The sequence below is a fragment of the Pinus tabuliformis genome, chromosome 9, assembly GCF_031772625.1.
Source record: "Pinus tabuliformis cultivar Carrire ecotype Pingquan chromosome 9, CPIR1, whole genome shotgun sequence".
NCBI classification, from domain to species: domain Eukaryota; kingdom Viridiplantae; phylum Streptophyta; class Pinopsida; order Pinales; family Pinaceae; genus Pinus; species Pinus tabuliformis.
Genome location: NC_142307.1, coordinates 1777003599 through 1777026763, shown reverse-complemented (window position 1 = coordinate 1777026763; position 23165 = coordinate 1777003599). Strand labels below are relative to the sequence as shown.

The 23165-nt window shown below is 42.1% G+C and overlaps 1 protein-coding gene across 1 annotated transcript; it reads left to right on the top strand.

Annotated features, from left to right (window-relative positions):
* The first annotated feature begins 7729 nt into the window (after window positions 1-7729).
* LOC149155880 (inorganic phosphate transporter 1-4-like) lies at window positions 7730-11340 on the top strand. Its single transcript, XM_089441318.1, has 2 exons — window positions 7730-9081; window positions 10948-11340. The coding sequence occupies exons 1-2, from the start codon at window positions 7755-7757 to the stop codon at window positions 11199-11201; spliced, it is 1581 nt and encodes a 526-aa protein (XP_089297444.1). The 5' UTR covers window positions 7730-7754; the 3' UTR covers window positions 11202-11340.
* The last annotated feature ends 11825 nt before the right edge of the window (window positions 11341-23165 follow it).

The window sequence follows — 23165 nt, the reverse complement described above, 5'->3', positions numbered from 1 at the left end:
TGTTTAGGCCGGAGCTTCCCCACAAGAACTTCCTTTGCAAATTTTTGATTGTTCTTAGAACCCATTTTGGCGCAGCTAAAATGGAAAATAAATATAACGGCATTGATTGCAAAACAGCTTTTATTAGAACCACTCTGCTGGCCATATTCAGGGATCTGTAGGTCCAGAGTGACAACTTTGTTTCCAATTTTTCTAACAGAAGAGACCAAGAAGAGTGTTTAAGGGCAGACTCAGTAAGAGGTGCACCTAGGTAGGAAGAAGGGAGCGAAGCTTTTGAGAAGCCGAGAATGCGCGTAATAGCTCGTTGGGTATATAGCGGAGTGTTGAAAAAGAATATTTGGGATTTAACATTATTAATGCATGCTCCAGAGGCTTTAGAGAAGGAGTCAAGGATTGTTTTGAAAGAGCGGGCTTCTTGTACAGAAGGGTGGCCGAATAACATATTATCATCAACAAATTGTTGATGAGATATAGCCGGAAGATTATGAACAGCAATGCCTTTGAGCTTGTGCGCATGGATGGCCGCTTTGATGCTTCTGCCCAGCCCTTCGGCTAGGATGACAAATAGGAAGGGAGACAAAGGATCTCCCTGTCTTATACCACGAGAGGGACGAAAGGTGGGAAAGGGGATACCATTGATGAGTATGGAGAAAAAAGAGGATGAGATGAGGCTGCTGACCCATCTGACCCAAGGGGGATTGAAACCAAAGGCCAGGAGGGTTTTTTGCAGGTATGTCCAGCTTATACTGTCAAATGCTTTGGATAGATCAATTTTGAGTAGCATCCCAGGCTTTTTTAAAATCTTGAGAGAATGGATAATTTCGTGTGTAAGGATAATCCCATCAGTGATTTGGCGGCCCTCAACATACCCGGATTGTTCAGGAGAAATGATTAAGGGAAGCAAGGGTTTCAATCTTAAAGCAATGACCTTTGAAACAATTTTATAAATAATGTTACATAAGGCAATGGGACGATACTTATCTGGAGTATTTGATTCTGAGGACTTGGGGATCAAAGCCAGAAATGTAGCATTCATTGCTGGATACATCCATCTGAGGGATCTAGACTCCTCCACCACTTGCCAGACTTCCCATTTTATCAATTCCCAGAAGTGATGGAAGAAATTTGATGTGAAGCCATCAGGACCAGGGGCTTTCCCTGCTTTCAGCTGGTTGATAGCCAATTCAACCTCTTGGAGACTAATCGGTTTGAGAAGCAGCGCATTCTGGTCTTCATTAATGATTTTGGGGATATGCTTTGTAATGTTGTCAATGGCAGCAGTTCTGTTTATGTCTGGTTCTTGACTCATCCTTTTGAAGTAGCCTACGAACTCCTTTTCAATAGCTTCATGATCCTCTAATTTACAACCTTGATCATTATTTATAAAGGAGATTTGGTTGATCATACGTCTTTGGACTGTTGTTCTGTGAAAAAATTTTGTATTTTTTTCACCTTCTTTGAGCCATCTTACTCGGGATTTCTGCCTCCACAGTGTTTCTTCCTGCCTATCTCTGTCCAGTATTTGCTTCTCTATTTCCTGCTCCTTTTTCGTCAGCTCCTCGGAACGACCTTGAGAGATGATTGTTTGTTGAGTAGCCTTCATATTTTGTATGAGAATCTCTTTTGATTTAAAAATGTCACCAAAGGTAGTTTTATTCCAACGCTTGATTTCTCCTTTGAGATACTTCAGCTTCTTTTGGAAATGGGCCATTCTTGAACCTTCTGTATCTCTGAATTGTGTCCAGGTAGTCTTTATAAACTCATGAAATTTCGGATGAGATAGCCAGAAAGATTCGAATCTGAAAGGTTTGTTTAGATGGACGCCTGGTCTGTTCCAATTTAAGACTATGGGCCAATGGTCTGAACCTGAATAAGGAAGGATAGAGGCCGTGAAGTCCCCCCCCAAATGTACTGCGTTATCCGAGACCAGGAAACAATCTAAACGCGAGGATACTTGCATCATTTCTGTTCTCTTATTGCTCCATGTATAAATGCCGTTGTCCGTTGGGATATCAATCATCCAGTTATTTTGTATGAACTCTTTAAGGAGGTTACCGTCTCTGTTGATGCCGCTACGTCCTCCTTTCTTTTCATCCAGGGTAGCTATCATGTTATAGTCTCCGCCCGAAATCCATATTGGATGTGATCTGGTTGCATTCAGCTGTGTTAGTGCCTCCAGTACATTAGCTTTTTGATGTGCTTCCTGCGGAAAATAAACATTTGTTATGTGCCCGTTAATATTTGTGCCATTCAAGTGAAACTTGGCTTGGATGAAGTTTCTGTTGGCATGTATATTATCTAACTGTATGGTTCTCGAGTCCCAAAGGATTGCCAAGCCTCCAGAGGCACCTTGAGCTTCCACCGCCGATACCTGCCCTGCAGGCCACGCTTTGGTAGCTACCTTTTCTAGAACTGTATTTTTACATTTGGTTTCTTGCAGAAAAATTATTGCTGGTTTCTCTGCCATTATCATGTTTTTTAATAATCTACCCTTCTTCTGGCCGTTAAGCCCTCTGATATTCCAAGATATTAATTTCATTGGGAAGGTTTAGGGTTTATGTTAAAATACCTTGATAGCTGGGCATATTTCCCTGAATCTACCATGACTTCTCCGACTTTTATCGTTCTTTCTAGCGCCGATTTCCTACCTCTTTTCTTGATGTCTTTTGCAATAAACTTTCCATCCCATTGGCTGCCAGTTTGAACCCCAAGCGAGTATTTCTTCTAAGCTTTGTGCAGTACCTCCTCGAGTTTGTGCAGTTGCGTTTCAGTTATCTTGTCGAAGTTCTTGGTTTTGCATGCAGTTTCCAAACCAATAATATCCAGTTCACCTATGTCAAATGTTTCTGTGTCTTCATCCATAATCTCTGTTTCTTGATGTTTTTCCCCCATTTCCTGAGCTTTGTCTGGTCCTGATTCAGTTAAATCCATTTCCACCTCTGGTTGACTCCATGAATTCTCTTTAGTAGTATTAGTAATTCCTCCATGGTCCTGACTTTTTCCTTTGGATTTTGCTTTAGTTTCCTTAGACGTTTCCGGAATTTGAAGAAGCTTATCTGACGAGGGAACTTGGATTTGTTGTTCTTCCTCTGCCAGAACCCCAAAGCTGTTGCTGGTTGATGGTTTTGATGAATCCTTCAAGACCTGCTTATTCTGGAGAGTCGATTTCTTATTTCCTCTTCTTCGATTAGCTACTTTGGTGAAACCATCATTGGATTGCTTGTCCTGATCTTGTTCATTGTTTGACTTGTTTAATGGACAATCGCGGAATAGATGCCCTAATGCATGGCATCTCCGGCACCTAAAGGGCACATGCTCATAGTCTATTAACTGTAGCCATTCTATGTCCTCGTGAGAGAGACTTATCTTGTCCGGCAGGGGTTTTTTCAGGTCCATATATACGCAAATCCTGGCATATGAGGTATACTTCTTCATTTTGGTTTCTTCTGATACCTTGACAAAATCCCCCAAGACTTTCCCAATATCTTGCAGCGAATCTTCCTCCCAGTATTCCCATGGAAGAGAATACAGCCTAATCCAGACAGGTGCACAACTCAGATCCTCCTTGTCTGGGTTGAAGCGTTCTACCCATCCTTTGAGAAATAAGCCTGCTGAGTTGAAAAAATAAGGTCCATTCTCGAAAACTCTGTTTCTGTCCTCCAAGCAGTTGAATACTGCTGTAAAGAAGCCTTTTGGACCCAGATGGAGGGATATATGTCCTTTTGGGTGCCATTTGTTGTTAATCCAAGTCCTTAAGGCTTTCTCATTTGGCCAAATGCCTATAAACTTTCCTATGAGGGCATGATCTCTCATATATTGGATTCTTGCATTAATTTTGTGGCTTGGGAACTCCACTTTGGGTGTATCCTTAGCTACAGGCTTGCATGTGGAGGATCTTACCTTTTGATTTTCTGGCCTTGTTTGATCATTCTGCCCTTCTGGCATATCCTGAGTCTCCGGATCATGCGTGTTCTGGTTCTGTCCTTCATCTCTCTGATTGTCGCTTTGCTCCGCAGTTTTTAGAGGGTCCCCTCCAGCCCCCTGTCGGGGGTCCATTACTGCGGCCTTCAGTTCTTATTGTCCTTTGTGAGCAGCGTGTCCAAGAAGGTTGAGCCTTCGCTCCTGCAGTCCGCCTGCCAGAGCAGGTCTGCAGCTACCCTAGCTGCCACGCGCTGCGTTCATGATTGCCCTAGGGTTATCTCCGCTTCGTTCTTCCCCAGTGTCTAAATCGTTTTTAATAATGCTGTATTGATAATATATTAAACTTGTTAAAAAGAATAAATAGATCATTTTTACTTTCTCTTTTATATTTACACTATCCTATATAAAATAGTCAAATATATTGTAAATTCAAGTATGAGATATCAAATTAAAAGACTTTATAGACTAAAATATGAGATATTAAATAAAATTGTATTGATAATATATTAAACTTGTTAAAAAGAATAAATAGATCATTTTTACTTTCTCTTTTATATTTACACTATCCTATATAAAATAGTCTTAAATTTATCCCACAATGATAATGTTATTTTGTTTTTTAATTATTAGATTTATTTTATGAACATATTTTAAGATTAAACTTAAACATATACTATAAATTTTATTTATTTTTAATAAATTAAACAACTTTATATTATTTATCTTTAATAAATATTTTTTTCCAGTCAATTTTTTTTAAATAATATAATTTTTTAATAAGATACTAATTTTTATTATTTAAAATTTAAAATTCTACGTTGATATATTTTTAAAATTGGCATAATTTCAAAAATCAAATTTATTATTAATAATTTCTTTTAAAAGTCATTAGAACCTCGAAATCTTCATTCAGCTCGTTATAGACCTGTGTGATCTATCAAATAACTCCTCAATAACCTAATTTATTGGTTGACGGATTTCATCGTATTTCTAATTTCTTTATCGATTCAAGGCTTTCATATAATTGATAATTTTGAAAGATCTAACTTTTCCTTTTGACTTTATTTTCCATAACACGTTTAATACGTTATTTAAGATGCATGAATTCAGCATTATTAAGAAACGATATAGGCTTAGTAACATTACCGATGATGTTTGGATAAACTTTGATGTCATTGGTGATGTTACTTTTAAGGCATGTTCCATGCACAAAAGTTTAATGAATTTAATAGCTATAAAATGACAAATAAAATACTTAAAAAGGTTTGACTAAAGTAATATTTAATATGAACATAGATATCCAGTGTCTGTCACTCCCTGAAACTATGAAGAACAATGCAAAGGGGGCTTGCTGAGGAATCACACTATGTCGGCGGAAGGCCCACTGGAACTACTTCCAAGAAATGAAGAAGGGGCCAGCGAGGATATTCGTTGACAATTTCTCCGTTCCTGCCGTTTTCCTTGTCGATGTCCCTCTTTAAATACAGTAGCAGCATATGCTAATAGAACAGACTTTGAGGAAGAAGAGCATTTTATCCTTCCAGTATGATTTTCGAAATAGTCATTTGATCTTTGTCGTGCCGGAATCATCGGGCCATCCACTGCGTTTGGGGTTTGTTCGCAAATAAATATTTTCTTGCCGCGCGAGATCTTACAATCAACGGTATGCGCGTGTTTGAATTGAAGTTGCTTAAATGTTAAAGAAAATTGTGTGAGAAAGAGCATTTAAAGTCGAATTTGTAAAGGTCGAAAGTGCCGAAATCGTCGGGCCATCGCTGCGTTTGGGGCTAATTCGCAAACAAATATTTTCTTGCCGCGCGGAATCTTGCAATCAACGGTATGCCAGTGTTTGAATTGAAGTTGCTTATTTGTTAAAGAAAATTGTGTGAGAAAGAGCATTTAAAGTCGAATTTGTAAAGGTTGAAAGTGCCGGAATCGTCGGACCATCCGCTGCGTTTGGGGCTAATTCGCAAACAAATATTTTCTTGCCGCGCGGAATCTTGCAATCAACGGTACGCCAGTGTTTGATTTGAAGTTGCTTATTTGTTAAAGAAATTTGTGTGAGAAAGAGCATTTAAAGTCGAATTTGTAAAGATTGAAATGACATGAAACAACATTTAAAGCCGAATATATCGAATATCGGAATGGAAAGAAAAAAAACTCAAATATCGATATATATTTTTTTCTTTTCTGATCTTTTCAAGATCAAGAATATTGAACCGGTTTTGACCTGTTTCTGGTTTAGGCTCCGTTCTTTCTTTAGTTAAGAATGAAACATTAATGACAACACTCACATCGAGAAATTTAATATTATTCGTCAAAAAAAAAATTAAATTCTGCATCACCAGAGTAGAGAAATTCAATCCTCTTTATGAAAAGAACGAAAACTAAAGAACGCCTCTTAAGGCGAACGGATCACAATATACCGCTTGGACAGAAGAATTCATAATGCATAGCTCTTGCATTTAAATGAGTGTCTGAATTTTCAAAAGGTTCGTGTGTTCTTTTCATATCTTTCAGTAAATGTTATCCAAATTTTGGTAAAGTTTAATTGAAATTGTAAGTTTTGACTGATAATTTGCTGAGTGAAATATAAAGAATTTTTTTAGTAAACTTTATATATATGAAAAAACAAAAAATCACACTGTAGCCAAATTTCCAAAATTTTTATCGCGGACATTAAAAACGCCATAATGTAGAGAGTACACTTTTAAATGCAAATGATGGTCTTTGCCCTGAAATAAGCTTTAAAGAAAGTTTACGGCGCTCTGAATTTTATAAAGTTAACAACGCTCTAATTTATATACACTGTTTTAAATGCTACTCTCTTTTTTTTGCTTTAAACTTCTGATCTTTGCCCTGAAATAAGCTTTAAAGAAAGGTTACGGTGCTCTGAATTTTATGAAGGTTACGGCGCTCTAATTTATTTACACTGTTTTAAATGTAATGGATGCTCTTTCTCTTTTTAATTTCTGGTCTTTGCCCTGAAATAACTTTTAAAGAAAGGTTACGGCGCTCTGAATTTTGTGAAGATAGCAGCGCTCAAATTTATATACACTGTTTTAAATGCTATGGGTGCTCTCTTTTTTTTGGTTTAAATTTATGATCTTTGCCCTGAAATAAGCTTTGAAGAAAGGTTATGGTGCTCTGAATTTTATGAAGGTAACAGCGCTCTAATCTAGAGATACCGTTTTAATTGCTACGTATGCTCTCTTTTTTAACTTCTCGTCTTTGCCTTGAAATAAGTTTTAAAGAAAGATTACGGCGCTCTAAATTTTATGAAGGTAACAGCGCTCTAACTTATTCATACAAACTCTTTGTTCTCTCTCTTTGTTTTCATCACCGGGAACAGGTCTGCTCTGTATTTAAGTTTGAAAGTTCGGGTTTTATTTTTACTTTTATTTAGAATTGTTTTTGTTGACATTTTTTGGAAAAGAAAAATTGGTGAGTAAATAGTAATTTATTGAAATAATTTGATAAATAATCCCCTTACCATCTAAATAACCTAAAAAATTTCAAAATACTTAAAAAAAATCCAAAAAATCTCACTAAAAATAACTTTCCTACATTCATTAGGATTTCTTTTCCTTGACATCGATGAAGATGATACATATGTTCAAAAGGATTTATTATGGTATTGATCATTTCGGAAAACCTGAAAAATTAAAGAGTCGATATTGCAGATTCTTTTGGAGTTGATGTTGCAGATTTTAAATCTTGATTGTAGAGAGGTTAAATTGTGACATATTGCGATTTGGGAAAATTTTATGTTTAGGTTTGAAAGACCGTTTGTTCTGTGAAGGTTTGTTTTGTGTACATACGAACTGGGCGCAATGGCGAAAGGTCAGCTGGAGGTGCTTTCTGCCTTGGACCAAGCCAAAACCCAGTGGTACCACTTTACGACAATCGTAATAACGGGCATGGGCTTCTTCACAGATGCGTATGATCTCTTCTGTATCCCCACCGTCACTAAACTGCTGGGACGGATCTATTACCCGGCTGGTCCGGGGAAAGTAGGTACCCTGCCGGTGAACGTCTTGGCAGCAGTGAACGGTGTTGCTCTTTGCGGAACTCTCGCAGGGCAGCTATTCTTCGGTTGGCTGGGCGACAAGCTGGGTCGGAAAAAGGTCTATGGATTGACACTGGTACTAATGATGATCAGCGCCATTGGCAGCGGTTTGTCCTTTGGTCAACCGGCCAAGGCCGTGATGACGAGTATATGCTTTTTCAGGTTCTGGCTAGGCTTTGGCATCGGCGGTGACTATCCACTTTCAGCGACGATCATGTCGGAATATGCGAACAAGAGAACCAGGGGAGCCTTCATTGCGGCGGTGTTTGCCATGCAGGGATTCGGCATTCTGGCCGGGGGAGCTGTTTCCATCATAGTCTCCAAGGCTTTCATGCGAGCTTTTCCCGACAACGCTCCGAACACCCCAGCAGAGGCGGATTTTGTGTGGAGAATAATTTTGATGTTCGGGGCTGTGCCTGCTGCACTGACATATTATTGGCGCATGAAAATGCCGGAGACTGCTCGATTCACTGCCCTGGTTGCAGGAAATGCCAAGAAGGCCGCCGTGGACATGTCCAATGTACTGCAGGTGGACATCCATGAAGATCAGAACGTCGTAGAAGCCTTCGCAAGGGACGAAACCACGAAATTCGGCCTGTTTTCCAGGGAGTTTCTCCACCGCCACGGTTTGCATCTCCTGGGCACTACGACCACATGGTTTCTTCTAGATGTTGCATTCTACAGCCAAAACCTGTTTCAGGGAAGTATCTACAGTACCATCGGTTGGGTGCCAGCACAGAGTAAGTTGAGCGGCATAGAGGAAGTTTACAAAATTGGACGAGCGCAGTCACTGATCGCCCTCTGCTCGACTGTTCCGGGTTACTGGTTCACGGTCTTCTTCATAGACCGCATTGGGCGTTTTAACATTCAGCTGATGGGTTTCTGCTTCATGACAGTCTTCATGTTCGCCATAGCGATTCCATACAACTACATCAGTGACCATGTAACCTTGTTCCTAGTTCTTTATGCCTTCACCTTCTTCTTCTCCAATTTCGGTCCCAACAGCACCACTTTCATTGTCCCAGCGGAAATATTCCCGGCGAGGCTGCGTTCGACGTGCCACGGATTATCTGCAGCAGCTGGGAAAGCCGGAGCCATCTGTTGAAATCATAATTTCAACGCTGCCTACGTACGCAGGCCAAAACCACCGAACGAAAGCATAAAACCGCCAAGGGATATCGCACCGCTATCAAACGAAAAGCAGTTTCCGTATATCGAGCTCCGATGAGTTTTGGTGCAGGCACGTGGCTCCCGTCTGACGTAGGCAACTTTGACCCATCGGGAGGTAAAGCTCAGCAACAAGCTGCCTTCCGATATCAACCTCCGCCGTCCGATCTGGTTGTGTGTTCTCCTCCGTCGATCTCCAAAGTTGCAACCCGTCCACGTCAAGTCAGAATTTTTGCGTGGAGTGAGGACAAAGCTTGGTTGACTGCTGTCCTGTCTGCGATGGAAGAATTAATGGTCTTTAATGGTTGGTCGCAAGTTTTGGTGAGGCCCGTTTTAAATGGTTATGGGCACGTTACTGATTTTTATATATATATGCACGATGGTATGGGCACACATAATATATGTGTCATATTTCTTAAAGAAGCGTTGACCATTATGAAATAACAAAACATATCGAATGAAAAAGGGTGTGTGGTTGTGTTATTTTTTTTATTAACACATGGAATGATTAAAATAGTGCTCGTGGGTCGTAATTTGAGTCGAGCATTAATTTCAACGCTGCCTACGTACGCAGGCCAAAACCACCGAACGAAAGCATAAAACCGCCAAGGGATATCGCACCGCTATCAAACGAAAAGCAGTTTCCGTATATCGAGCTCCGATGAGTTTTGGTGCAGGCACGTGGCTCCCGCCTGACGTAGGCAACTTTGACCCATCGGGAGGTAAAGCTCAGCAACAAGCTGCCTTCCGATATCAACCTCCGTTGTCCGATCTGGTTGAGTGTTCTCCTCCGTCGATCTCCGAAGTTGCAACCCGTCCACGTCAAGTCAGAATTTTTGCGTGGAGTGAGGACAAAGCTTGGTTGACTGCTGTCCTGTCTGCGATGGAAGAATTAATGGTCTTTAATGGTTGGTCGCAAGTTTTGGTGAGGCCCGTTTTAAATGGTTATGGGCACGTTAATGATTTTTATATATATATGCACGATGGTATGGGCACACATAATATATGTGTCATATTTCTTAAAGAAGCGTTGACCATTATGAAATAACAAAACATATCGAATGAAAAAGGGTGTGTGGTTGTGTTATTTTTTTTATTAACACATGGAATGATTAAAATAGTGCTCGTGGGTCGTAATTTGAGTTGAGCATTTTTTTTTGAGCGCTGGGGGGAGCGTTTTAGAAAAAAGAGAGTGCACAGCAGTGCATGGGTGAAATAGCGTAAAGTTATTGTTGCACATGAGAGTGGTGTAACGTGCAGCAGCGAAATGTGAAGCAGGGGAAGATATTGCACAGCAGTGCATGGATCTTTTTTTAATGTATTGGGTATGCATTGAAATGCAGGAGAAAAGAGCGCTCAGGTATTTTTTTGAGATTGTGAATGTAATGAAAAGTTTACTGTATGTGTAAAATATTTTTACAGCAGTATGTGTAAAAATAATTTTACACCAGCAAATGTAAAAATGGGTTTTACAGCAGTAAACCCAGCACAGTGAACTCCTCTCAAGTGGAGAGAAAAGATAGAGTTTTTTTTTTGTTTTTGATGGGTGAAAGTAATTTTGGTGAATCCCTCTCAGCAAAGAGGAAGACATATGTATCAGGCATGTATTTGTATCAGGCATGTATTTAAATCAATAGAAATATTTTTATGGCTGTGTAATACTCTGTTCAGTCAATTTTTATTAAAAGGCTTCCCTGTGCAAAAGGTTCTGGAACAGTGGAAACAGAGCATTGGCTCTGTGGTTTTAATGTTTGTTTGGTTTTGGTATTTTCCCCACCAAAAAATGCCCAACACCATCGTCGGGGCCTTTGGGTTCTTGTATTTATCGCAGCCTACTAATCCTCTGAAGAATGCGAGCTACCCTCCAGGAATCGGAATGCAAAAAACTCTGCTGATGCTGGGTGCAATCAACGCACTGGGCTTCCTTTTCACCTTTTTGGTGCCTGAAACCAATGGCAAGTCGCTCGAGGAACTGTCTGGAGAGAACGAAGGTCAGGAAATGGCTCGATCCTCCAGTCGATCGAACCAAACTCCACCCGTTTAGCCGTGGTGACGCAATCGATGTTCGATGATCATAGTGTGTGGGTCCGTAGTTACGGAATAAGCATTGCATTGATACATTTCCTTGCAGCGCAGTCAAGGTGTGTGGTCGTGCGAAGGAAGAATGACAAGGATCGATTGGAAAATATATTTGTCTTACATTGTGTAAAGGAGGTTATATGTGTGGTTTGCAATTTTATTTCTTAAATACAGGGTAATTATCGTAATTTAGTTGCTAGATTATTTAAAATTTATCAAATTATTAGTAGTGGATTACCAGTAAATAGTTATTAACAAATTGTGTAAAGGAGGTTATATGTGTGGTTTGCAATTTTATTTCTTAATACAGGGTAATTAACATAATTCGGTTGTTAGATTATTTAAAATTCGGTTGTTAGATTATTTAAAATTTATCAAATTATGAGTAGTGGGTTACCAGGAAATAGTTACTAGTTTTTGTGAAGGAAAGATTTTGTTAGTTTTTGTAAAGGAAAGGTTTTGCTCAAAATTATTAGTTTATAATCTAAATATTTATTTTTTAAAATTATAACAAAATTATTTTCCAAATATTTAATTGAACTATAATTTGAAGGTTTTGTTGCATTTTTGCACAATATAATATTATGTGGATAAGTGCTTCACATATTTTATACTATAATTTAATATTTATGTATTATTTTTAGATATTTGTGTAGTATTCTTTTTATCTGAAGTTTTGACGTAAATAAAATATTTATCATCTATTACTTCCCACCATAATTTAAGCAAGTCATGGATACAAATAAGATGTAAATAAATATATTTAACAAGAGTTACTTCTCACCATTGTTTATCTTTTCCTCAAGGCTTATGTAGGAGTAAATTGTAATTGTGAAGACTTACTAGTGGTTACTACCCATCAAAATATATACTAGTATTTATCCACTTCACATCTCAATTTATTAGTTCCTCACTCTCATGCCCCTAGGGAACAACCTTAACTTTCTCCAGTTCCCTGAGGTGTGGGGTACTTGCGTGTTTTATTCGTAAAGGCTTCACCTACTTAAGCTTACACACTTCCAAACTATACCTCTATCATATTCACCCTTTGGCCCTTCACAATTGTTTCAACACTAAACCAATTTATAATTTCACTTCATACACTTCATTAACATTTACTTCACTTAACAATCTTCACAGTATAAAGACCTAAAAAAATATAACTTCAACAATGGACTTTGACGAAACAACAACATGAACATTAAACCAATGTACAAGTGCACATCATATCATAAAGGGAGGAGGAACTCTGATCCAGGTGGATGTTGGTGGGCACCCGCCTATCCCACTTGAAGCCCCACAACTATCTCTTTCAGTTTTTTAGTTTCCTTAATTATAGCACAATTTACTATTTTTAGTAGTTTTTCGGGTCCTAAACTTTCGGAGCCATTTTGAGGCCCTAAACATCGTTTTTTTGGCAATCTTGTACGAGTGATTCTTTACTTAAAATCATCTTTTCCATTGTAGTCCTTGGAGAGATCTTTCCGATGGGGTATCATGTGTGTCAAATGGAGATAATATCACCAAGTCGCAACCCTGGGAAGTTGGCTATTTGACTAACCCCAATGCAGCCCAAAAAGTTTTGGTGTTACATCTCCTCGAGTTAGGGTTTTGGCTGTTTAGGGTTTTCTCTTATTATTTGAAAATAAAGAGGCCCTTGAGCTTCATTGTAACGCTGTTTAGAGACATGTAGCCGCCACGTCTCTTCTCAGAGATAAGATACCATCGCCTGAGCTAGTTTATTTCCATTTCTGTTTGTAATCATATTTCAGTATTTTACATTAAAGAAATGAAGTATTATTTCTGCTGCATCTATGTATTTATGGTTATCTCTGTAATTTGTTGCATTCTCGCTTAAATCTGGATCAATGGTATGAGAGTGGTTTGTTTTTTCTCTGTTTTTCTTTGCACATCCCCAACGAGGTCGAGATATAAGGAGTTAGGGCTTGAACTAGTCGAACCTTTGCAAGACCAACCTCGCAAATCCCAACGGCCTCCCATGGCGGATGAACAGAAAGAGGAGGGGGCAGGAGATCCAATCAAAATATTGCTCGAAGAGGTCCTCGAGTGACAAAGGAATGTGATGATGGACAACTTTGCCCAGATCCTTCAATGGCTACCCAGGGGCAACACATCTACTTCCAGCAGCTACTCTGGAAGCACCACACCCTTTAAGGTACAATTTAAATTTGACATTTCCATATTTGAGGGTCAGATAGATGCAGACGCTATAGATAAATGGTTAAATCTGCAAGAAGGGTATTTTTCTGTTCATGATTTTTCTTGCCAGGAAAAGTTTACTTTCGCACTTCTCAAAGCAACCCCCCATGTCAAGGACTGGTGCAAAACCTACTGCGAGCAGAAGGATGAAAGTACGGACTCACTGTTTTTAGTCGTACCCACTTGGAATTCATTTCGAGATGCCATCAAGGAGCAATAATACCCTATTGGAAGCTATGAGAATAAATACATAAAGTGGACCATGTTGTGGTAGGCAAGGGACCAAGATGTTCTAGAGTTCACAAATATTTTTCATACCCTTCGCACAAAGTTGGGTATCAAGGATTTTGAGGTGCATTTGGTACTCAAATATCGTGGCTGCCTACACAGGTATATCCAGGATGAGATGGAGTTCCTGGACATCTCCTCACTTGGCATGGCATACCAATATTCTGTCAAGATTGAGCAGAAGTTTAAAAAAAAGAAGCGAGACTTTGGAGCCACGAATCCAAAGCATAGGAAAGGCTTCCCCAAACTGCAGAACCAAGGACAAAGCCAAGATTGGGTGACCCAAGATAACTCGTCGAAGCTACAAGAAAATAACATCACCACAAAGTCAAAGAAGGACACAGGAAAGTGGTGTGAGTTCCACAAGAGCCCCACTCATAACACAAATGAGTGTCGAACCAAGAAGTCGCTTGTGGCCGAGTTGAAGGCTTCAGAATCATGTGCATGTTTTGACCCTCAGTCAGAACTTGACAAGAGAAATGACAAAGGGAATTAGATCATTGATGCGGAGCCCAGCACCACTATTGCCGCCGCTAAGATCCAGAAGAATGAGCCCAAAGATCCAGAGGAGGGGGAGCATCTTTTCCACTCACAAATGTGGGTGAAGGGTTCGTCGCTACAATTCATTATCAACAATGGCAACCAAAAGAACCTCATTTCAGTAGAGGTCGTGAAGCAGCTGGGACTACTGACCATACCACACCTGCAACCATACAACATCGGGTGGCTTCACCAAGGACGAGATCTCTGAGTCTGCTATCAATGCCGCCTCCCCTATAGCATCAAGGCCTTCACAGATGAGGTATTGTGTGATGTTGCACCTCTTGACCTTTGTGATGTATTATTAGGAAAACCATACTTGTGGAAGTGACATGTTGTGTATGAGTCAAGGCCTCATGTTGTTATTATTTCTTTATGTAATACATTATACAGGATATCAGAGGTAGACCCACCTACCACCACTTCTTTGATCTCTAATAAGAGAGGCAGAAAGACCATCTCCTACACTAGGAAATTTATTTTCTTTCTGGTTCGCTCTCAAAGTAAGGGGAAGATCGTAGCCACATCCATGGCCCCCAGGAAGGGTTACTCCATGCAGTAGAAGCAGGTGAATATGATCATGAAAGGATACAGGGACATCTTCTCCTCAGTGACACGGGTATTGTTACACTGTCAGGTCAAGCATTCGTTCAATATAACTCCCGGAGCACCTCTACCCAACAGGCCGATACATCATGACTCCCTTGTGAAAAATTCCAAGTACAAGTAGCAACATGATGAACATCGAGTGCCACGTAAGTTTCAAGTGGGCAACAAAGTCTGGTTGCATGTGTAGAAAGAACTCCTTACATGAGCCTATCAGAAGCTCAAACCACTCTGATATGGTCCTTACACCATTACCAAGGTTGTGGGAAACAATGCTTTGGAACACAACATTCCCCCATTCCTTGGCTTGCACCGAGTTTTCAATGTGGACTGCCCTCGACCATTCTTCCCACCATTACTGGACACATCATAGATTGCAGAATAGCTCACCAGGGACAAAGTTTAATAGAAGTTTCCCTATCTCATGGAGGCACTCAACGCAATGGGGACCATTGCTTCCTAAGGGGGGAGTAATGATCCAAGTGGATGTTGGTGGGCACCCGCCTATCCCATTTTCACCCCCACAACTGTCTCTTTTATTTTTTCAGTTTCCTTAATTATAGCACAGTTTACTAATTTTAGTAGTTTTTCGGGTCCTAAAATTCCAAATCCCTTTTGAGGCCCTAAATGATGTTTTGTTAGCAATCTTGTACCATCCACTTTCTGCCTAAAATTTTCTTTTCCGTTGTAGTCCTTGGAGAGATCTTTCCAACAAGGTGTTGGCTACTAGGGAACTGACCTAGGTTTAGCAGTGAGTTTAGCCAAGCAAATCCCGGTACTACCGGCCCTTTCGGCAACAGTCTGCGGAGCGCGAACTGAGGTCTCACCCAAGGTAGTATGGGGGGGTGCTGGAATAGGTTTCCGTACCCTAGGGATGTCTGGATGTGGGAGATCGGTTCCTGATCTGGCCTTCGTGCTACTAGATTACGCGTACCGAAAAGCTTCTGGTGCTCTCCGTGCAGCTTCAGCTGCAGCACGACCACTGTTAATTACCTGATTCTTCCTTAATTAGAGTTTGTTCGTTAATTACTAAGAAGATTCTCAATCATAGGCATACATATAAGTGTGTGCAGATAAATAAACATGTATTATCAACACATAACATTCAATTATATATCTATGAACCAAATACACAGGATATCAAACCAACTGATCTTTATTAATAATGTCTCAAATCTTGATTCAGTACAGAGTCGACTCCTTCCTGCGGGCTCATCTGTAGGGGTCCACACACTCAGCTACAGACTCTACTAGGCCTCTATGCAAATAGCTGCAGAGCCTCTATCGTCTACTATGACCCAATACCTTCAGATCTACTTCTATTATCTAACCATGCCTTCGCATCTATCTATCCATCTCTATATTCATCAAGACTAACTTTTACACTTAGAGCCTCGCTCTATTTATACAATCCCATGGTCCATAGACCATCGGTAAACCGACACACCTTACATTAATTTAAATTATTTTAGGGAAGACAACCCTAGACTCTCGTGTTGCACACCCACATTTTTCGAGGTCTTTACATTACATTTGACCAAAAATCGGGCTTCAAGCCCCAAAAAATTGCTATGGGGGCTCCTCTACCCAACAGGCCCCCAACGCAATCATCATGACTCGTCCCAAGTCACTCGGCTGGTGCGGTGATCTTCGCGCGAAGCCCATCCAGGTGGTCATGCGCAGCTTGGGTATCCGCAGCACACTGTTTGACTTTCTGTTGTATCTGTTGCATCCAAATCTCCGAACTTGCGGAAACAGGGTCACCTTCCTGTCCAATCATAGAAAGTTCCTGCATTTGTGCTAGCTGCCCTTCAATGGTAGCGGTAATGGTGAACAATTCATCTATCCATGGTTGGATGTGTTCCTTAAGCACTGCTTGGTCTTAGCGCCTGGCGTCTAATTGGTCCTTCAGCACCCTTGCCTGTTACAGTCAGGCGAGTCATTGGGTAAGGGCAATTATCTGTACGGTACCATATACACTGTTGTACTCCCATTGTAACTTGCGCGTCTTAGCCTCTAGGTGTTGTAGATTCGGGTCTTCCTATAGGTGCGTAAGAATGGTGAGTGCTTGCTCCAACAGCCCAGTTCAATCCTGTGTTGCGTGGCCAATCTATTCCAGCCCCAGTTGACTAGCACGGGTGCATTGCTCTCTGAATTCGAGGGGTGTGGAGGGCTGCACCTTCAGTCGTAGCTCGACAATCTACAGGTTTAGCTCCAATTGAACCTTCACTGCCTCCTCCTGGGCCTTGCAAACTCCAGCCACCAGTTGGTGTATATTTTCTATTGTAGGGAGGTTCGTCAGCATAGCCAACTCCGATATACTACTACAGACCTCCTCGACGGCCTGTTCCAATCCCTAGTTCTGTGCAGCCAGGTCGTCGCACTATAAGTTGAGCTATTCTATATTTCACTTTTTCTCGCTCAACACTTGGAGGGTGTGGCCCTCCCTAGCGCGAAGCTCAGCAATTAACCCATCCTACAGCTGGTATAGGGTTTCTCTGGGAAGGGTGGCCAAATTCGACCCCCAGCCTTCCCCTTGGCTTTCCATGGCCCAGTCACCTTTGGCTGCTATTAAGACTACGCCTTTAGGTAACACAAAAGTGTTCATCATACGAGCGCGCACCATCTACTCGGCTTCAGATGGACCTGGCACAACGTGTGGTATCATCATTCCTCGGGGTCGCGCCTGTAATGCCTGCAACTATGCTCTGAGTGCCCCCAACACAGTTGTCTGCTCCGTCATTAATTCTTCAAAAGAATCCTTTGTCTTTGATACCTTTGTCTTTTTATATGGGGCTGACTTCTCCTAGACGCGTGGCCGCTTGAGTTGAGTCGATTCTGGTGTAGGGTCCATGCGTTCCTGTGTCTGATCCTCCCCCTATATGTCCTGCTCCGTGGACATTTCTTGGCCTCCCTCGAGCTCTGTGGTTGTAGTTTCTGTCATCTACGCTGTTGTTGCTACCTCAGCTACCTTTAGCTACGTGGCCACCTCTTGTTCCTGGCACCTTCTTTCAGCTAGCTGTGCGAGGCACAGTTTGGTGTCCTTTTTCCATTGCTTGGCGATTTTCTCCATTTCTGCTAAGTCTAGGGTGCACCACTCCAGAGGCCACAACTCCATTACCACAAAGATCGAATCGACCGTTGTAATGAATGAGAGCCTCACCCATTTGCGCGTGGGATCCTTGCGTGCCTAGATATACAGGTTATGCATATCCGCCTTGAATTTTGCCGTGCTTTGTAAGCTATTATGCATGGTAGGGGACAAGCGTGGCCTGCATTCAATCCAGGTTCGTATGCTTACCTCCACGAACATCAAGAACACCTTTATTTCATGAATCTTTGCTCCGTCCTTCATAGCCCACAACAAGGTGTACCTCATGGATTCATGTAGGTTATTCTCAACCATGGGAAATTGCCTATCCTTTGGCAACTCTCCTACAACCAATAGGATGGATAAGAGCAACCAGGCATAGTGGAAGGTCTTACCCTGCTCCTGGGCCTCCCTGCAACTTGTCAAAAACTCATAACAGAGGAAATGCACCAAGTTGAACTGGACCCCTTCTATGCATTGCTCTTCAAATGTAATTATCGATGATGGCACTTCGCCTGCGCGACATTTCCTCATCAGCTTGCCAGCCATTATTTGGGTGGCTACGTGCACCCCTTGGTCCTTGATTCTTGCGATTACGTACCCTTACTTTCTCTTCTCTAGCTTACATTTGGCCTTCATAGCATCTGCGAGGGCCAAGTCGCTGCTCTTTCCTGCTATGGCTATGGGGTCATTTCCTTTGACGAGCAGCTGAGAAATCTGGTGAATTAGATCGGCCGTGATGGGAATCAACTCCTCCAGCCAAAGATACTCGTCATGTACTAGGCATAGTAGTTTCCAGATAACAAAAATGGTGACGGGTGCATGATGGTAGTGGGGTATCCATCGTAGATTGAGTATCCCAGCCCTTTCTAAATTGTGTAGGCATTTCTGCTTCAGTAATTTCTCTGCGGCTAATTGGAACTTATCGTTGTCCATGAGGTCCCAGTCTTAGAACTTCATATTCGGTACCCGTCCCAATGGCAGACCGTCAAACCTTATTTCATCCGGAAGGAGCGGGGTTTAGAGCACACTCTTCGTGGCCTCTAGGTCCTTCGGTATCTTGGCTTTCCCCTTCCACAGGGGGATGTAGGGGGTAACTTTATCACCGAAGGCACTTGGGAGACATTCTCCGCCTCATCGTCCTACACTTCGTTTTGGGCGATCAGAGCTTGCAAATCTTCTTCTTCCTCCTCTCTTTTAAGGGAGACGACTTTGCCTTTCGCTTCCATTAAAAATTTACTAAACTGTGGGTTCTGTGGTGATACCCGAACTAGCCCCATTGTTTGCTTGTCTTTCTTTGGTCGCAGTGTACGTGGGGAATTTGGAACCTCTGGTGCAGCCGCCACCTCTCCAGGCTCCTCCTGGACCATACGGGACTCCGGGTTAACTTCCACGAATCACACTCTTGTTCCTGCAGCCATCATCATGTCTGCATTTGAGGGTGGTAAGAGTACGTGGCGCTCATTTTTTTGTAGTTGCTTGATTCTCAAACAACAAAGTGTTGCCCTATGGCTAGCCCTGTTGGTTTTATAGCATATTTGGAGTTTGAATTCGACCCTCTGCCCCCCCACTTCCGAGTCATTAATGCACTTTTGATGGCAGATCATCCCAAATCTCATTCTTAATTTGTGTCTTAATTTCCCATCGCCCACTCCTTTTTTCCTTAAATTGGACCTCTTGTCATGAACAGTGACACCAATGGTCACTTCCCTGCCTACCTACATAGCGGCGCAGCCTTCTATGTGCGGCCGCGACCCCTGTGACATACTGACCCTGCGCGTAACTTGCTTCTCACTCAACTCTCCTACACACCAGTTTATATTCCCATGCTCTCTTTCAACTGCTTGGAGCTCTGAGACTGTGCTTTCTATGGATAGTCAAGTGGTTGTGCGAGGTTTCCTTGCACCTTCCAGCCTAGTCTGTGGGCAACCCTCGATTACCCTTGCGTCAGACAACGCATCATGTTATTCCTTATACGGTGCACTCCCTCGGTTCCTTTGTCTAGTAAGATGTGTCCACAACCATGATAGCAAAGCCACCAATTCCTCTAATGTAGTAGTATGGTTGCCTACTTGTGTGATTTTGGTTTCCCATTTGCTGATTTCTTCATCCTGCTCCCTACGAATCGTTCCAATTATGCCTGTCATCTATAGGATCATCTTCGTTCTTAGATTCTTGTACATGGCCCTAAAGGCCCATCGACCCACTGGTATGCGCCAATCCCACTTAGTCCTTCTGGCCTGGTGACCCTTGCTCAACATCCCGCATACCTTGTTGAATGCTTCTATGTGGAACTTTTGTGGTGCACATCACTTTGCCTACTATTGTAGCTGGTTCCGAGTGTCACTCCATAGTCTAGAGGGTACGATTGTGGATGACACAACCCACGTTTGCACCCATCGACCCAGGTACGCACGCAGACTTCTCTGTCTTGGCTGCTCGATTCTTGTTCGGTGACAAGGGCTTCTGACCCGTAACCGCATCCACCTTTTACCTTCGCACCATCTTACCATGGTCTTTGCATGTGTATTACCTCCATGTGTAAGTGTCGCTCACAGTGCCCTTTCCAGCATCGTGTACCATTGCTGTTCCGGTTCTGCGATTTCAAATTTATCCAGGAATTCCCCTACCACTGTCATGTCATCATGTGTTGGCAGTTCCCTAGCTTCTATCGTTACACGATGGAATGATCTAATCATCATGTTGCAATTTAGCATTGTCACCTCATGTAACCGGTTCTGCCAGTGTTCTACTTCCTTGTTTGAATCTGAAGTGCAGGAATTGTCGCACTCCCATGAGATTCTTACATCCGTAGTTAGGTTCACCCAGTCTTGGCCCTACGCAGTTATCTGGTAAATGCAATCCAGCTCATCATCACTTTCATCGTCGCGCACAGGTTCAATGTAGTGTGCTCCTTCAGATGGATCTAATGGGACTACTACGCGTAGTGATTTTTCCTCGAATATCATCTTCCTTTTCTTCATATTGATGACTCCATTCATATCAGTTGCCCAGTCTATTCCTAACAACACGGGATAAGAATTTTTGTCATTGACAATCTCTATTACTTGAAAGTTCGTCTGAGTGCTCACGCCATCGATATCAACTGTTACTCCCTGCAACCTTCCCATGGGCATGATCTTCTGTTGGTTCGCCATTCATAATTGAATAGGGGACAACTATAATGCAGGCCTGCCCATGCGTTCCCAAGTTTACCTAGGTAGCACATTCGCGTCCGACCCCAAGTCTAGGATAACCTGATCCATTTCGTATTCACCAATCTGCTATGTTAATCTCATCTCCCTCCCAGTGCACAATGTATGCTTTCCCAATGTTCGGACTACGCGCGGCTCTCCTGACCCTGCGCACCAAGTGATCAACTCTTATAATCCTTTAACTGCCTTATTGTTGTGCAACAACTTCATGCAGGTCTCCAAAAAGGTAGTAAGCATGGAAGGATCCATTTCTGGTGCTGGTTGGTCCTTACTACCTGAAGTGGAGGCTTCCGTGAAGCTCTTCTTAGCTTCCATAAATGTCTCCTTTGCGTGTTCCAAGTCAAATTTAGGTTCCTTTGTAGGAGCCTTGCGAACCCATGTATCCTCCTCAAGCTACTTCCCCTTGTCCTCCCCTGTGGTCGCACCACTCCTGAGCATCATATTTACATTGGGGTCTTCTTCACAGGGTTCAGATCTCATCATTTGGATATTCTGAGTTGGAGAAGGCTAGAGTACCCCTTTCTCGCGCATCTGTGTGATCAACATAGGACAATCGATCATTTCATGATCAAACTGTTCGCAATACGAACAAGACATCCTCGTCAGGTTAGTACAATCATGGGAGTAGCGCCCTGGGCCCCCACAATTGTAACAAATCAACTGTCTGCGGCCCCTTCCTAGTCCCATTCCTCCTCGTCCTTGACCTCGCCCTTGAAATCCAGTAAGTGCCATCCTCGTAGCTGGGTTGAGGCTTAACGTTTTTGTCTGCATCCTATAGGCTGGGGTCTGTTCCATCATGAGCTCGTAGCTATGATAGGTGTGCTCATCATACTCTTCAATCGTTGATCCAAATACCAGGGGGGTCTCGCCCGGGAGAATCATGATCTCTTTGAACCCAATGATTGACTGCATCTCAGATTTTGGCCAGCTAAATTCTCTATTCAACACATTCTAGATCTCTGCTATCCCTGTGTTTGGGTGATTATTAGAGTGGTTGATATACCAAGTCAGTACGTGATCCTGTAATGCACTCACCTATGTAGCCTTCTTAATGTTATCATCCGTGACCCCTTTCGCTTCCTACAATGCTCTTACCATGAACCAGAACTAGTTTGGGTTCTCATTTCATACTCCTCTGAATACGGGTAGCTTGATGACATTCACCATGATGAACTGTGGGATTGATGAAGGTGGAGTGGGAGGGGACGGTGGTGAGGGAGGTGAAGCGGGTGGTGGTGTGAGTGGAGGTGGTAACTGCGAAATGCACTGCTTTATCAACCTGACCACACTTCTTGGAGAGAATCAAGCGAGCTCTTCCTCACTCTCTTGTGACGGTGAAATCAGGGGACTGTTTTCTAATTCCTCGCCACCTTTGTAGATCTTTCCACTCTGCGTCGTCCCAAACATTAATGTATTCACATAACCCTCTTTTAACACATCAACATCTTAATCCAGGTATTTAAAGATTTGATGTACCTGCCTCATGGTCCCTTGAGAAAACGTCATTCAGCTTCGTTGTAGCTCACGGTCATGTCTATCGCTAACTCAGTGATAAATCTCCCTATTATCCGCTCGAGCCAGTGATCCACAGCTTGCGCGATCTTGTCTTCTAATGCTTCTAGTTTGTGCACCAACTACGGGGTCCACACTATTGGTTGCTCGAGCTTATACCTTCCCTGACTGTTGGCTAATATCGCGATCCAATCTTATAGTTCAGATGGAAAGGATGCAAAGAAAATATTGTGGATTTTCGTATACACGTAGTAATCCAGCCACCTTTTCTCAGATAGTTGCAAAGTTTTGTTTTCCTGTGTCACGAACTTGTGAATCTTCTAATCCAATCACTCTTCAATTTCCTTCTTTGTTGGGTTCCAGTGGTCTGACATCAGACATCCCTTAGGCAGATCCTAGTCCTGGTAATGGAACCATTTGTTAGATATTAGGGGTTTGACCTAGGTTTAGCATTGAG